We start from the raw sequence: 15565 nt of genomic DNA on the forward strand, positions 1-15565 counted from the left end.
TAGGTAGACAGTGGATGGGGTCTCATACAGTCATGGTAGGTAGACAGTGGATTGGGTTTCATATAGTCATGGTAGGTAGACAGTGGATGGGGTCTCATACAGTCATGGTAGGTGGGCTGTGGTTGGGGTCTCATACAGACATGGTAGGTAGACAGTGGATGGGGTATCATACAGTCATGGTAGGTAGACAGTGGATGGGGTTTCATACAGTCATGGTAGGTGGGCTGTGGATGGGGTCTCATACAGACATGGTAGGTAGACAGTGGATGGGGTCTCATACAGTCATTGTATGTAGACAGTGGATGGGGTCTCATACAGTCATGGTAGGTGGGCTGTGGATGGGGTCTCACACAGACATGGTAGGTAGACAGTGGATGGGGTCTCATACAGTCATGATAGGTGGGCTGTGGATTGGGTCTCATACAGTCATGGTAGGTAGACAGTGGATTGGGTCTCATACAGTCATGGTAGGTAGACAGTGGATGGGATCTCATACAGTCATGGTAGGTAGACAGTGGATGGGGTCTCATACAGTCATGGTAGGTAGACAGTGGATTGGGTATCATACAGTCATGGTAGGTGGGCTGTGGATGGGGTCTCATACAGTCATGGTAGGTAGACAGTGGATTGAGTCTCATAGCGTCACGGTAGGTAAACAGTAGATGGGGGTCTCATACAGTCATGGTAGGTGGGCTGTTGATTGGGTCATGGTAAGTGGGCTACTGTTAGGATCTTTCAGATTTTACATAGAGTGAGTACAGTTTGGCCCCAAATTTGGAAGCAGTAAAGCCTGGCTGTAGAGCCATATCATAGTAGGGGGAAACCAGATAGTTATACAATTTTTTCAAAATTTGTGACTTTAAAAGTAGCTTACAGTGTTGATGTCCAAGCTTTCAATGCCTTACTGCAGTTGTTGCTGAATATGGAATAAGGTTTCAGTGGCTGTAGGCTGGAGTGTTAGGTTGTAATGGAAGCTTCCAAATTCATCTCATTAAGTTACAGCACAACCAAGACTATCACCTTTTCATCACAGGAGCTTTGCCCTTTCATCCGTGATTCTACGGAGTGTCATGGTTTGATCTGGGATAATTAAAATAATGTATAATTTAAAAATGAATCAAAACTAAAGTTGATCAGTGCAGAAGCAAATTAAGCAGCAAAATATTTATTGAAGTGGAACTTTGATAGTGAAGTGATGAATGAAAGCTGAAAGTAAGTTGAAGTGAAAAGTAGGGTCAGGCAGTTTAATCAGAAGTATTGCATTAAAGACTGATCGACATTTAAGAACACATCAGCTTAATTCTTTGCTCTTTTTATATTGTGTGTCCCAGTTTCCCACTAAAATAACTGAAGGCGGTATGGCCCAGGGGTTAAGGTGTTAGCTTGTCAAGGGAGATGCAGAGGTTCATTTTCTCACATATAATCTGTGAAGCCAATTTGTGGTGCTCCCAGTTGGTAAGTTGCTAGAATATTGCTGAAAGCGTAGTGTTACGCAGTGTTCCATAAAATAAGCTCTCAGCACTGTCACTAATCTATTTTCACTTTAATTCTATTTTTGTTTTGCACAAAAGTATACAGTTTGTACACTGTTCACAACAATATAGTCCTATTGTGAATACTTTCGATAGGCGTTGCAGAAAGCAGCCTATCAACTTGCGAGTTATAATTCAAATATTAAGATAGGCCGTCGAATATACGACCCCTCGTCCGTCAATTTTTAACACTAATTTAAGGAGAGGTCGAAAGCATGACTGTTTTTGTTTTCATGCGCATGCGAATATTCTACGTTTACTAGCACAGTTCTCCTGAACACATAGCGAACCATATCCATGATCTCATGGGGTAACCTGTGGTTAAAGCACCTGTTCGTCACTCTGAAGACACGGGTTTGATTCCCCACATGGGTACAATGTGTGACGCCCATTTCTGGTGTCCTCTGCTGTGATATTGCTGGAATATTGCTAAAAGTGGTATAAAAGTGCTCTCACTCAAGTTGTCTGCTGTGATATTGAATATTTCTGCTAGTGGAGTAAGCACCTAGCTCCCCAACTAACATATTTGCTCATTATATCAGATTGTCAAGTCCTCAGTTGATTATTCACATTGTAAATTGTTGGAATATTGCAGAAAGCAGCATTAAGCAACAAAAAACAATCATATACTTGGCACTGAACTTGCTGGCTGAAGTTTTGTTTCACAGTTCATTCAGAGTGAGCAAATACGTAAGTGCAACTGCTTTTTATCATATGGCTGGAAGTGGATCAATGATGAAACCTGTCACAGACTGTCTTTGAGAGAGCTGTGACAGTTGCCGGCGCCGTGGGATACGTGATTGTAAGCGTATCTCTTTAGTTATAACACACTGATGAGGGCGTGATACAGTGCATTTACTGCACTTTTTACTGGAAGAGTTTGGATGTTGATGTTTCCAGCACATGGACCTCCCAGGTTGGTAAAAATGTCCTGGTTGTGTTTTCACATCGCCAGACAGTGGTAAAACAGCTTATTTTCTTGTGAACTTTTGTCATGATGCAGTGTTTCCTGTAGGGGAAGCTCGATCAACTTCACGTTATGATCATTGTATGTAGTCTGTGTGTAGCTTCCAATTACCATTTGTATGGTGCTAAGATATGACCAGGTAATGCAGGTTTCAGTGGCAAGAGTTTGGTGTCACAAATCTGAGATAGGATAAGTTGCTAGCAAGATTCTTGTATTGCAGTGTTGATATAGGACCAGTTGTTAACAAGATTCTGGCATCACAAATCTGAGATCAGATAAGTTGTCAGCAAGATTGTTGTGTTTCAGTGTTGATATAGGACCAGTTGTTAACAAGATTCTGGCATCACAAATCTCAGATTGGATAAGTTGTTAGCAAGATTCTGGTGTCACAGGTCTGAGATAGGATAAGTTGCTAGCAAGATTGTTGTGTTGCAATGGATAGGAAGTTAGCAAGCTAGCAAGATTGATAGGATAAGTTTGCAAATTGTTGTGTTGCAATGTTGATATAGGACCAGTTGTTAGCAAGATTCTGGTGTCACAAGTCTGAGATAGGATAAGTTGCTAGCAAGATTGTTGTGTTGCAATGTTGATATAGGGCCAGTTGTTAGCAAGATTCTGGTGTCACAAGTCTGAGATAGGATAAGTTGCTAGCAAGATTGTTGTGTTGCAATGTTGTTATAGGACCAGTTGTTAACAAGATTCATGTGTCACAAGTCTGAGATAGGATAAGTTGTTAGCAAGATTGTTGTGTTGCAATGTTGATATAGGACCAGTTGTTAGCAAGATTCATGTGTCACAAGTCTGAGATAGGATAAGTTGTTAGCAAGATTGTTGTGTTGCAATGTTGATATAGGACCAGTTGTTAACAAGATTCAGGTGTCACAAGTCTGAGAGAGGATCAGTTGTTGACAAAATTGTTGTGTCACAAGTCTGAGATAGGATAAGTTGTTAGCAAGATTCATGTGTTGCAAGTCTGAGAGAGGATCAGTTGTTGACAAAATTCTTGTGTCACATGTCTATTGCGGTGTATGAAATAAGGCCCGTCCAACCCCCCAAGACGGGTTAGATTTCAGACGGATGGTCTAGATTTACAGCGAGCCAGCCCGATGGTCTGGTCAAAATTTAGATGTTATATATACATCTGAGTCATATCTCGGTGTCTGGTCTGGTTAAATCCATTTTGCACTGGTAACATTTTAAAGTTACCAGCCCTGTCTGACTGGGGTTTTGGCTTATTTCATACACTGTCTATTGTAGGACTTGTTGACAGCAAGATTCTAGTGTTTCAAGTCTGAGTCTCCTGAAGTACTGCTGAATTAGCAGTGAAGGGTGACCGCATGAAGCCAGCAGTCTTTGTAGTATGTAGCTCCAGGCTGCAGGTATGACTGGTACAAGATTAGCTTTATGGCCACATTATCTGATGTATCTTGAGATAAAGATGCCAAGGTTGTGTAAGACACTCAGTGTTTTCTTCTCTAGTTATTCTCGTCTTAGATGTTGCAGGATGATATTACTCTTCAATCAATATATGGTTTCTTAGAGCAGAGAGTCCCAAACACATGCCTGTCTTCGTGTAGATGTCCAGGGGCTCCTTTCACGAAGCAACCTTTATTAAGGTTAACCTTAACTCCCATTCTTTAACATTGCACTAAAGCGTGAGTCACTAAGGTAACCTTAGTGCAATGTTAAAGAATGGGAGTTAAGGTTAACCTTCGTAAAGGTTGCTTCGTGAAAGGAGCCCCAGGGCAATGTAGGTCATCAGGTGCCCATGCCTTCTTCTTGAAGAGTCCTAGGTCCCCGGTAATCCATGCTTGTCTTCCTGTAGATGACCAGGGCAGTGTAGGTCATCAGGGCCCCATGCCTTCTTCTTGAAGAGTCCTAGGTCCCAAGTAATCCATGCTTGTCTTCCTGTAGGATTTCCAGGGCAGTGTAGGTCATCAGGGCCCCATGCCTTCTTCTTGAAGAGTCCTAGGTCCCCAGTAATCCATGCCTGTCTTCCTGTAGATGAACAGGGCAGTGTAGGTCATTAGGGCCCCATGCCTTCTTCTTGTGGGGTCCTAGGTCCCCAGTAATCCACGCATGTCTTCCTGTAGATGACCAGGGCAGTGCAGGTCATCAGGTCCCCATGCCTTCTTCTTGTGGGTCCTAGGTCCCCAGTAATCCACGCATGTCTTCCTGTAGATGACCAGGGCAGTGTAGGTCACCAAAGGGCCGATCCACAAAGTGTTCATAGCACTACATCATTCGTAAGCTTATGATAAACTGCATAGTTACGACAACTCACAACATTACGAACTGAAGGTCCAGGGCCCCATGCCTTCTTCCTGTAGGCTTATTTGTCCGCAGTAACCCACGCCTGCCTCCCTGTAGGATTTCCAGGGCAGTCTAGGTCATCAGGGCCCCACCCCATGCCTTCTTCTTGTGGGGTTCGAGGTCCCCAGTAATCCATGCCTGTCACAGCAAGTATTCATATATGATCCTTTTGTTACAGTGACCAGGCTGATTTTGTGTACTCCTATATTGGACTGACTGACTGAGTTTGGTTTTACGCCACTTTTAGCAATATTCCAGCAATATCACGGCGGGGGACACCAGAAATGGGCTTCACTCATTGTACCCATGTGGGGATTCGAACCCGGGTCTTCGGCGTGACGAGCCAACGCTTTAACCACTGGACTACCCCACCGGCCCCCTATATTGGAGTGGATGGTTGCTCCTGTTGTCAACTGCTTGCTATGATCCTCTGTGGGTTTTTTAAGACACGCTAGCTTTCAGTACTCCTGAACTTCCTGTGAGATTTGACTTCGGAAGATCACCTTGTTACAGTACCTGAAGGTGAAGGTCATTGTGCCCAGATCGAAGGGATGTGTGTTCATGCTGTCAACCACTGCCTATGATGATATTCATTCTTACTTTCAGGGATCATACTGGGCAATAGACAGCAACCCCCCAGAAGACCCGCTCCCTGCCAGACACAAGAAGAGGCCGAGACTGAACGATCGGGTGAGTACCGTACACACGTGAAAAAGGGTCTGACTGTTCAATATTCAAGGTGGCTGGAGTCTTTTAGGAGTAATATTCTTTTAGGAATATTTCCATTTCCCATTCACTTGTTCCTTTAGGATGTAAAAATAAAAGGGATACGATCTGTCAATTTGTGGAGTGCTGTACCTTTGTCTCAGTGCGCATGAATGTGGAGTAAGATGTTTGGGGGGGTTGCTCTTTCAAGTATAGGGTTTTACTTCGTCTCACAAACATAGGGTCCAGTGGACCTGTAATTATTAGTTTTAGGGTCCTTGCAGGCAAACGTGGGTCCTGTGAAGTAACAGTGTAGAGAACACGCTGCATTTGTTTCTGTGTCCTTTCTCTACTTTTGTACGTACTGGACGCCACATATGTGTGTAGTGTAAAACCCTGCAAGTATATATTTTTGCTGTGATGCAGTGATTACAACTGAGAATGCACCTTATGGTAAGAATTAAAACTTAAGTGTGTTTCTGTATTTAAGACATCTGTCTTGTTGAAACCAGGTAATAGTCCTAGGCCAAATGTTAGAAAAGTCCCTATCTTTTAGGATCTCTCAGCAGCAGTAAAAGCGTTATCCAGTAATTGGTATGACAACTCCCACCCTCCCACCCTCCCACCTGGAACTAGACACAGAATGTATCAGGTTGCTGAAAACAAACAAGGATTTAAACAAAACAAAACAAAAAAACAAAACAAAACAAAACAAAACAAAACAAAAAAAACCTCTGTTGAAACAGTGTCCACATGTTCATAGACCAACTTCATGAGTATTAACCACATGGTTAATGGTTAAAGCGTTGGCTCGTCACGCCGAAGACCCGGGTTCGAATCCCCACATGGGCACAATGTGTGAAGCCCATTTCTGGTGTCCCCCGCCGTGATGTTGCTGGAATATTGCTAAAAGCGGCGTAAAACCAAACTCAGTCAGTCAGTCAGTTAACCACATGGTTTAATGGACGGTGACAAGCACTGATGTTCAACATGATCAGGATATGCAGTATGGGTGATAAGGCCTGGTGTATCATATTACCTGATAATGATGTTATCTCTACATTTGGCCTAGGAGTACTAAGTAAATAGTGTTGATTGGCCCAATCTTCATTTATTGAAATAATATTTTAAACCTGACTACAGATAGAACTGGACAGAATGTATTTGCAGTTACCGTAAGTCCTTAATGGATTAATTATAATATTTTTTCATTGATAGGTTTTATCTTCTCCAATGACCACAAATGCATAAAATATATTTTTCTCTGTTTTATAAAATTCACCACGTACATAGTCCTAATGATCAGGTGTACTTTGTATGAATCACATGGGGCTATAGACCTGTTTGATTCCCCATATGAGTACACACGTTGTCGCTGTCGCTTGTGAACACCAATATTTTGAATAGTTTAGTAGGTGAAAAAATAATAAAATATAATTCCTACTTTTAAATTTTTTATGGATTACAGTCTGATGATATGTTGTGGAGTGACTAGTGCATGGGTATATAATACGACCGTTGTGTATACCTGTATGTCAGTATGGTTACAAGACTTCTGTCTGGTACTGCAGGCATCACCGTACAGTCCGGAGCCAGGGCTTGGTGTACCGAAGATGCCATCACAGACGCTGACAGCCGTCAATGTACAAGTGTCACCTCCTTCACCTCAAGATCAAGTAAGTTTTTTCTTGTGTTTACAAACTGAATACACGTTTCAGAGTTATATTCCCTATAGCAAATGAAGTCCCTTGTGCTGCTTGGTTTTCAGTGTGAGTAATTTGATTGGATGTTCAGGCTCAATAACTTGGTTGTGAGATATTGCTATCAATCATTGTTCTGTCTGGTCCAGACTTCATTATTAGGGGTTGACTGTCTGGTCCTGATTTGATTATTTGAAGGCTGACTATCTCGAATATTGCTGAGTGCAGCATTAAACAAGAGAGATACAGACACATCAGATATATGAGGTAACCAAGCTCTGTCTGTGATTTTTGTCATCAGTCCGAATCCTCTGTGTAGTAAAATTCTGTTTGGTCTAATTAGTTCAACTATTAATAGCCTGAAAACGTTATATCTACTGACAGTGATGCTTTTAGTCAAGATTCACAAGTGGGGCAGTGGGGTAGCCAAGTGGTTAAAGCGTTCGCTCTTCATGCTGAGGGCGGTGGGGTAGCCTAGTGGTTCAAGCGTTGGCTCGTCACGCCGAAGACCCGGGTTCGATTCCCCACATGGGCACAATGTGTTAAGCCCATTTCTGGTGTCCCCCGCCGTGATATTGCTGGAATATTGCTAAAAGCGGCGTGAAACTAAACTCAGTCAGTCAGTCTTCATGCTGAAGATCCTGGTTCAATGCCCAACATGGGTATAGTGTGTGAAGCCCATATCTGGTGTCCCCTGCCGTGATATTGGTGGAATATTGCTAAAGGCGGTGTAAAACTAAACACTCACTTACTCATTCACAAGTTGTTTGGTCATACTGCCAGTGGAACTCCGTTACATCACTCAGGAAAATTTAGATAACTTGGGTATTATCCATTATCCATATAGTATTAGGCTCTGTCCGTCCGTCCGTACATACGGACGAATTGGAATATCTTAAGAACCGTTCACTAGATTCTTTTCATATTTAGTACCTAGGTTCATCACACTATAAGAAAGGTCCAAGTCAGGTTTGGTGACCTTGACCTTCATTTCAAGGTCACAAGGGGACTTTCGCGTTTTACCTGCATGTTAAGCTATCTCAAGAACCGTTTCCTGGATTTTCTTCATATTCAACCCCAAGCTTTATCTAGGGAAGGCCCAGGGCCCAGTCGATTTTGGTGACTTTCACATAATTTTCAGGGTCACAACGACACTATGAAGATTTCAGAATGTTAACCTGAATTGTCAGCAAGATATTTTAAGAAGGGTTCACTGGATTTTCTTCATAGACTTTCAAGACCTCCCTTGAATGTTTTTCAATAAGCAATTTCTTTAGTACTAGTTTTGCATATTTCATACACTATGACATTCATGTCAAGGTCAAAGTCAGTCTTGAAAATATGTGTGTGTTTGAACAACTAAAGAGCAAGATAATGCTTTTGATGACATTTAACTTTATCTTAAACTTTCATTACTTTATAAGTTTGATTTGATAATTTGCAGCGGGGGATTATGTCACCTTAGTGACAATGCTTCTTATCTTTTAATTTATTAATGATATAGATCAAGTCTCTTTGCTTCGGGAACATTTTTTTCTTATAAATAAAGATAAAGAAAAATCAAGCTGACCTGGATTTTGCGAATGTGCAAGGGTAGCAGTATTTATCACATTAGGGCAAAAATTTCCTCAGGGGCAGGGAAAATCGAGACAATGTTTTCAGTATTTCACGTAGGATTGAGATTGGAAACAGAGCAAAAAGTATAGACAGCGTTTAAATCAGGACCTAATACTCCCAGCAATCTGTCCCAACGAACTGTCATTATTGCTGGTAACGAAATTTTCATTGGTTTAGGAACCCGTAACCATTTAAGGTTAACAGATATTTTTTTATTGCTCTAGCTCCAAGTGTTAGATGGACCACTGAGTAATGGGTCTACAGTTTCATGGGGCTTAAGTGTGAACGTCGTATTGGGAGACATATTGTTAACAGAATCGTGTTCACTCACTCACCTGTAACTGAAACAGTCCAGTAAGCCGGAGTCCGGTTGAATGGTTTAATTACAAAGGCGTGCAAATTCCGTTTAGTGCTTTCCGATGGATTTGTTAGATAGCACTTCATAAAAACCAGTAGGGTAATCTCGTAACACAGTGTGTTTAGTTTCCACTACTTGGGAAAATACTTTTTGTGAAAGGTTTCAAATCGCAATAATCTGTCTCTGATTATAACAGGTAATTCGATATCTACTTCACCATGAAATTGGGACATCTCTTTCTGTCCATTGTTTGAGAACTTTGCCATCTTTTTCTATAACTTGAGGGGTTTTAAAAGAGATCTTAGCTTACTTTACTTTAAAATAGTTTGGTTGTTTGTTGTTTAACACCACACTCAGCAATATTTCAGGAATATGACGGTGCTCTGTAAATAATCGAGTCTGGACCAGACAATCCAGTGATCAACAGCATTATCATCGATCTACACAATTGTAATACAATGAAATGTGTCAACCAAGTCTGCAAGTCGTACCACGTGATCCTGTTAGTTACCTCTTACACTATAAAATAGACTTACGACCTGATGCTGTTAGTTGCCTCTTACACTATAAAATAGACCTTGAACTGATCCTGTTCGTTGCCTCTTACACTATAAAATAGACTTACGACCGTTGTAGAGCTATGATCGCTTCTGTTTGCATGCCCTTGCATCAGTGTTTGATGAAGGTACTAACGTTAAGATGTGGAGGAACATATGTCCTGGCTTACTATGTGTGTTTGTGACCAGAATGGTAAGTTTTGGCTGTTGTATTTAACCAGTGCAGACTGCAGTATCAGACTGGTGTAGCCTAGTGGTTAAAGTGGGCGAAGGCCATGGTTTGATACCTCACATGGGTACAACGTGTGAAGCCCATTTCTGGTGTCCAATGTGTGATGTTGCTGGAATATTGCTAAAAGCGGCGTAAAACCCAACTGACTCACTTATTGATAAGAGGAAGGGTCTGTCATTCGCTCCTAACAGATGGTACATGTTGTTACTCAGTCTGATGCTTGGCAGTTAGGGAATACCATAAAGACAGCTCTATTCTGGACTATTCCGGACACACACATATAGACATGTATGTCTACATTGTTGTATAACTATGATAATCTTGAATGCAACATTAAACTTGAATATTACTGACTATCAAGACCAACATTGTCAAATATTTTCAAGGATTAGACATTTCTGGCTATTGATTTTTGCAAAATAGCAGATTTTTTTTATTGTGAAAATAATACTTTATACATTTCCTATGGTTGGCTCCAGTAGCTTGGAAAATAAGTTCCCATTCTTGAGTTTCTCTTCTGAAACAGGATTTTTGATATCAAAACTATAGTTGATTTCAACAGTCTCACACACTCAGTTGCTCTCAAAACCGTATACGAAGGGAGTTCGAAATATGTGTCTGCTCTGGCATGTCATGAAATACTTGTCCAGTCGGAAATAGCGGAAGCAAAGATGTGTGAATGTAGTATTGATTTTTAATCTACCTTCAAACATACATCAGTCGTTGATTTGGTACAGTCATGAAATATTGATAGCGATGTATTAGGAAATGTCCTAGAGTGCAAGCTGTATTGATCGTATTCCCCTACCTATATGCTGTTAGAAAGTGTATACCGTTCCACAAGATAAATAGCTGGTGGATATTTTCTGTAGCAGGTCTTGTTTGATGGAGAAAAGTGTAGTAACAGGTTTTATTTCATAGAGAAGCAAGGCATTGTAATGCTAGTTGCTATAGTGTTACATTGTGTTAGTTTAGTTTGTCTGATGGTATTGTTTTGTATTACCGTGTCTAATTTTGTTTTATTGTTATTTTACTTTTTGATTTAGGCTGTGTGAAGAGTATAGTAAAATAATAATGAGAACGCATACTTATCCACTACCAAGTGATTGTTTTTAGTGCTATTTTACATCCCTCGTGTTCTTTTCTGTTCCTTTCTCAGTGGTCGTTGGTGTCTAAAATAGAATCAAGTGAAACGTTTTTTAAAAACCTCCAAATCTCTGCTAAAGTCATAGTTTGGAAATGTTACAAAATATATTTTCTGAAATGTCAAATGGTTGATAATTTTTGGTTCTTCTCTCTATTTAAACATTATGACTGCCTGAGAACTGGCTTGACCCACTTTCCAATCATCCTCCTTCTGTTCCATAGCCTTACTCTATCATGGGATGTGTTTTCTCTAGACAACTTTACAGTGGCCTTGACCTTCACATGTGCGGATTTCTTAGTGTATGGCAGGGCATGCTGACCATGTCATTAACTTGCTACAACGTTAGTGATCCAACTGCTGCTGGCTAGCCTAGTGGTTACTTAAGGTATCGACACAATGAAGGCCCAGGTTTATGTTCTCACATGGATAGAGTGTGTGAAGCCTATTTCTGGTCTACTCTACTGTTGGATTATGAAGATCCCTAATGCATTATTTTACCTTCACTTACAAAACTATGGCTCCAGACCTTCAGGAGTAGGAGTCCAGACCTACAAAATTAGTTTTTGCTGCCACACTAAGTTGACAACTTCATATAAGCTGTGTTAAACCCAACTCACTAACTTGTCTCGGCATATTTGCAGTATTAATAATATCTCAATCCATATGAATGGTTTGAGCTCTTTTTAGCCCCTGCATAATAGCCAATACACAACGTTAAGTGTGTTTAGAACTCGCTGGAATGTGTTCTACCATAAACTTATTCAAGGGTACTTAATAAAGTACGCCAAGCGTCTCTATCCTTGGACATGCTCTATTCTCGAACTCCGTTTGAGCTTTCACAATAATCAAACAATATAATCTCCATTTCAGAGTTGTAAAAATAATATTTACCATAGTACTGGCTGAATGCCAGTGGGTCGGTGAGAGAATGGCAGAATGCCAACGGAGACCCACTCAGTCATGTAAGAGGTTTATAAAGATCTCGCAGTAGAAAATAGCTGAAAGAGGGTACTTTCTGGGTCAGAAATCACAGGTGGATCGAGTTTTTTGTAAGACGCATATCTCATGTCTTGTGTTAATGCAGCTGAATTAGACCTGTGAATATACTGTGTTGGAAGTATTTATATATTGAAATAGCTGTTCAGGCTATATTTAATTGAATTTGTGGGTTGATCTGGATTTTATTATGGAGCAAGAGGTTTGCTGAATACATGTTCAGATAAAAGATCTTCTCTTATCAAATTCATCTTGCGAAGTATGCATTAAATATGTAAAAAAAATTTTTTTATTATCTGTGAAATACAAAGGACCTTATTTGTCGCAAGTTGTTGCAGCAATTATAGTCGTGCAGATACGACATTTATCACCCAGTATGAACATTTAGAAATGACACAGCTATGGTTAGGGGTGACTATTGAGGGGGAAACAGCTATTGCGATAGTGATAGTCTATTGCAATAGTATTTTTCTCTTTGAATTGTTTCATTTGAAGTCATTTCACAAATGAATGTATAGTTTATATGAAATGGAAACAAGTTTCAGTCTCTTAATAACTGACAAGAAACTTGAAACCCAGTTCAAGTAAACAGTTAAACATAAACTCAGTGAAGCTGCAAGTCTGCACCCAAACAATACCAAAAATACAAAAAAAAATTTGCGCTGCACATTTATCAACAAAAGTCAATTAAACTATCGATAGTCACACATACTATCAATGCATCGATAGTTTTTCGTTTCTTCCATTAATTAATTGCCTCGCGTAGAAAAAGTATTAAATATGTCGAAATAATTGCTGTCAATCGTTTCATACGAATGGAAAGTAAACTAAACAAGTGTGCACACAAGTATCATGATGATAAGTGCCAAATAACACAACAGAAATACTTAAAAAGGAATGTAACTTTTGTCCAACTGGAAAATGTCAACATGCGGTCGAGACTTCTTCTTCCATGTGCGCATGCGCAAAATCGAAGTTGCGGGCTCCTCGTTTTATGATGCAGTGTAAGCGATTTAAAGTTGCCATTTTAACTGTTTCAGTAGCGAGGTATTATGTTTATGTTGCTATTTCCACGATTAATGTGGGCTTTTCTGCGTTTTTCTGCACAGTGGGAAAGATTTCTTTGGTAGGCCTGTATCACATCTAGGGCTGTAACGATGCATCAACGATGCCGTTTTTACTGTTTCAGTAGCGAGGTAATGTGTTTATGTTGCTATTTCCACGATTAATGTGGGCTTTTCTGCATTTTTCTGCACAATGGGAAAGTTTTCTTTGGTAGGCCTGTGGTAGGTTCATGCTGAATGTTGTCTGGAGTACAGCAATATAGGGAAGAAAGGGTCAGTACTTTGATCCCTGTTGTTAGGTTAGAACACTCAATCTAGTCAAACTTCATCACTTTAGGACGCCTCCATGGTCTAGTGGATAATGTGTTTGCCTGGAGGACAGAAGGTTGGGTGTTGGATTCCTTGCTGCATCATACTGAAGGACATCATAACGTAGTAATTGTATCCCTGCCTTGCGTGCATTAAGGGAATTACGCACAGAATGGTCTGCTCTGAAGTCAGTGTATGTGTGGGGGTATGTTAACATGCAGCATGGTATCTCACACTGTAAAGCTGGTGTTATTCTAGATTCTTACAAGCATGGATGCACGCACACATGTGCATGCATGTCTATGTAAGGGATATAATATTGTATTCCAAGTGGTTTATAGAGGGCAGGGTAGCCCAGTGGTTTATAGAGGGCAGGGTAGCCAAACTGTTTATAGAGGGCAGGGTAGCCCAGTGGTTGATAGAGGGCAGGGTCGCCCAGTGGTTTATAGAGGGCAGGGTAGCCCAGTGGTTTATGGAGGGCAGGGTAGCCCAGTGGTTTATGGAGGGCAGGGTAGCCCAGTGGTTTATAGAGGGCAGGGTAGCCCAGTGGTTGATAGAGGGCAGGGTAGCCCAGTGGTTTATGGAGGGCAGGGTGGCCCAGTGGTTGATAGAGGGCAGGGTGGCCCAGTGGTTTATGGAGGGCAGGGTAGCCCAGTGGTTTATAGAGGGCAGGGTAGCCCAGTGGTTGATAGAGGGCAGGGTAGCCCAGTGGTTGATGGAGGGCAGGGTAGCCCAGTGGTTGCCCAGTGGTTGATAGAGGACAGGGTAGCCCAGTGGTTGATAGAGGACAGGGTGGCCCAGTGGTTGATAGAGGGCAGGGTGGCCCAGTGGTTGATAGAGGGCAGGGTAGCCCAGTGGTTTATAGAGGGCAGGGTAGCCCAGTGGTTGATAGGGGCAGGGTGGCCCAGTGGTTGATAGGGGGCAGGGTAGCCCAGTGGTTTATGGAGGGCAGGGTAGCCCAGTGGCTGATAGAGGGCAGGGTAGGGCAGGGTAGCCCAGTGGTTTATAGAGGGCAGGGTAGCCCAGTGGTTTATGGAGGGCAGGGTCGCCCAGTGGTTTATGGAGGGCAGGGTAGCCCAGTGGTTTATAGAGGGCAGGGTAGCCCAGTGGTTGATAGAGGACAGGGTAGCCCAGTGGTTTATAGAGGACAGGGTCGCCCAGTGGTTGATAGAGGACAGGGTCGCCCGGTGGTTGATAGAGGACAGGATCGCCCAGTGGTTGATGGAGGACAGGGTCGCACAGTGGTTGATAGAGGGCAGGGAGGACAGGGTAGCCAAGTGGTTGATAGAGGACAGGGTCACCCAGTGGTTGATAGAGGAGAGGGTCGCCCAGTGGTTGATAGAGGACAGGGTCGCCCAGTGGTTGATAGAGGGCAGGGTAGCCCAGTGGTTGATAGAGGACAGGGTCGCCCAGTGGTTGATAGAGGACAGGGTCGCCCAGTGGTTGATAGAGGGCAGGGTCGCCCAGTGTTTGATAGAGGACAGGGTAGCCCAGTGGTTGATAGAGGGCAGGGTAGCCCAGTGGTTGATAGGGGATTTACAGGTCCTATCACATAAAATTTTTTGACAATGGACTAATAAATTTATTAGTGCAGCTACAGGGACGCAGAAAAAGTCCAAATACTTTTTGTATAAATTCCAATCAAGTAACAATAGGTTATCACTGAGTTTGCAACTAGCTTGGTTATGGTATCATTTGCAATTTAATTACTGTAACAATGTGATGATCATGATACACAATACAATAACATTACTAGTAATAATATTTATGTGTCTGGGACCCCCATTTTGTAGTCCAGGACCCTTGAAAATTAAGACTTTGAGTCCCAGGGACCCTCAAATACAGCACTCGAGGTAAGTCCCTGTAGAGGGCAGGGTAGCTCAGTGGTTTAAGTGATCACCCGTCATGTTGAAGACCTGGTTCGATTCCCTACACATTTACAATGTTTTACCGTGATAAAGCTGGAATATTGCCAAAATGGTTTAAACCAAACTAACTCACTCACTAACTGGAATGAGCATTGCATTATCAACAAACAAACGTTCCAAAATAGATATTCTGTTCTCAT

General features: G+C 41.8%; 1 protein-coding gene across 2 annotated transcripts in view; it reads left to right on the forward strand.

Moving 5' to 3' along the window:
* Window positions 1–15565, forward strand: part of LOC124271903 (forkhead box protein J3-like) — a 45234-nt gene that overhangs the window by 22123 nt on the left and 7546 nt on the right. For both annotated transcript variants that reach the window (XM_046707075.1, XM_046707076.1), the window contains exons 3-4: window positions 5419–5502; window positions 7089–7193. In XM_046707075.1, the coding sequence (XP_046563031.1) occupies window positions 5419–5502; window positions 7089–7193 (189 nt within the window). The remainder of the gene's footprint in view (window positions 1–5418; window positions 5503–7088; window positions 7194–15565) is intronic.

This window comes from Haliotis rubra, unplaced genomic scaffold, assembly GCF_003918875.1.
Source record: "Haliotis rubra isolate DU_JTF1 unplaced genomic scaffold, ASM391887v1 Scf164, whole genome shotgun sequence".
Taxonomy (NCBI): domain Eukaryota; kingdom Metazoa; phylum Mollusca; class Gastropoda; order Lepetellida; family Haliotidae; genus Haliotis; species Haliotis rubra.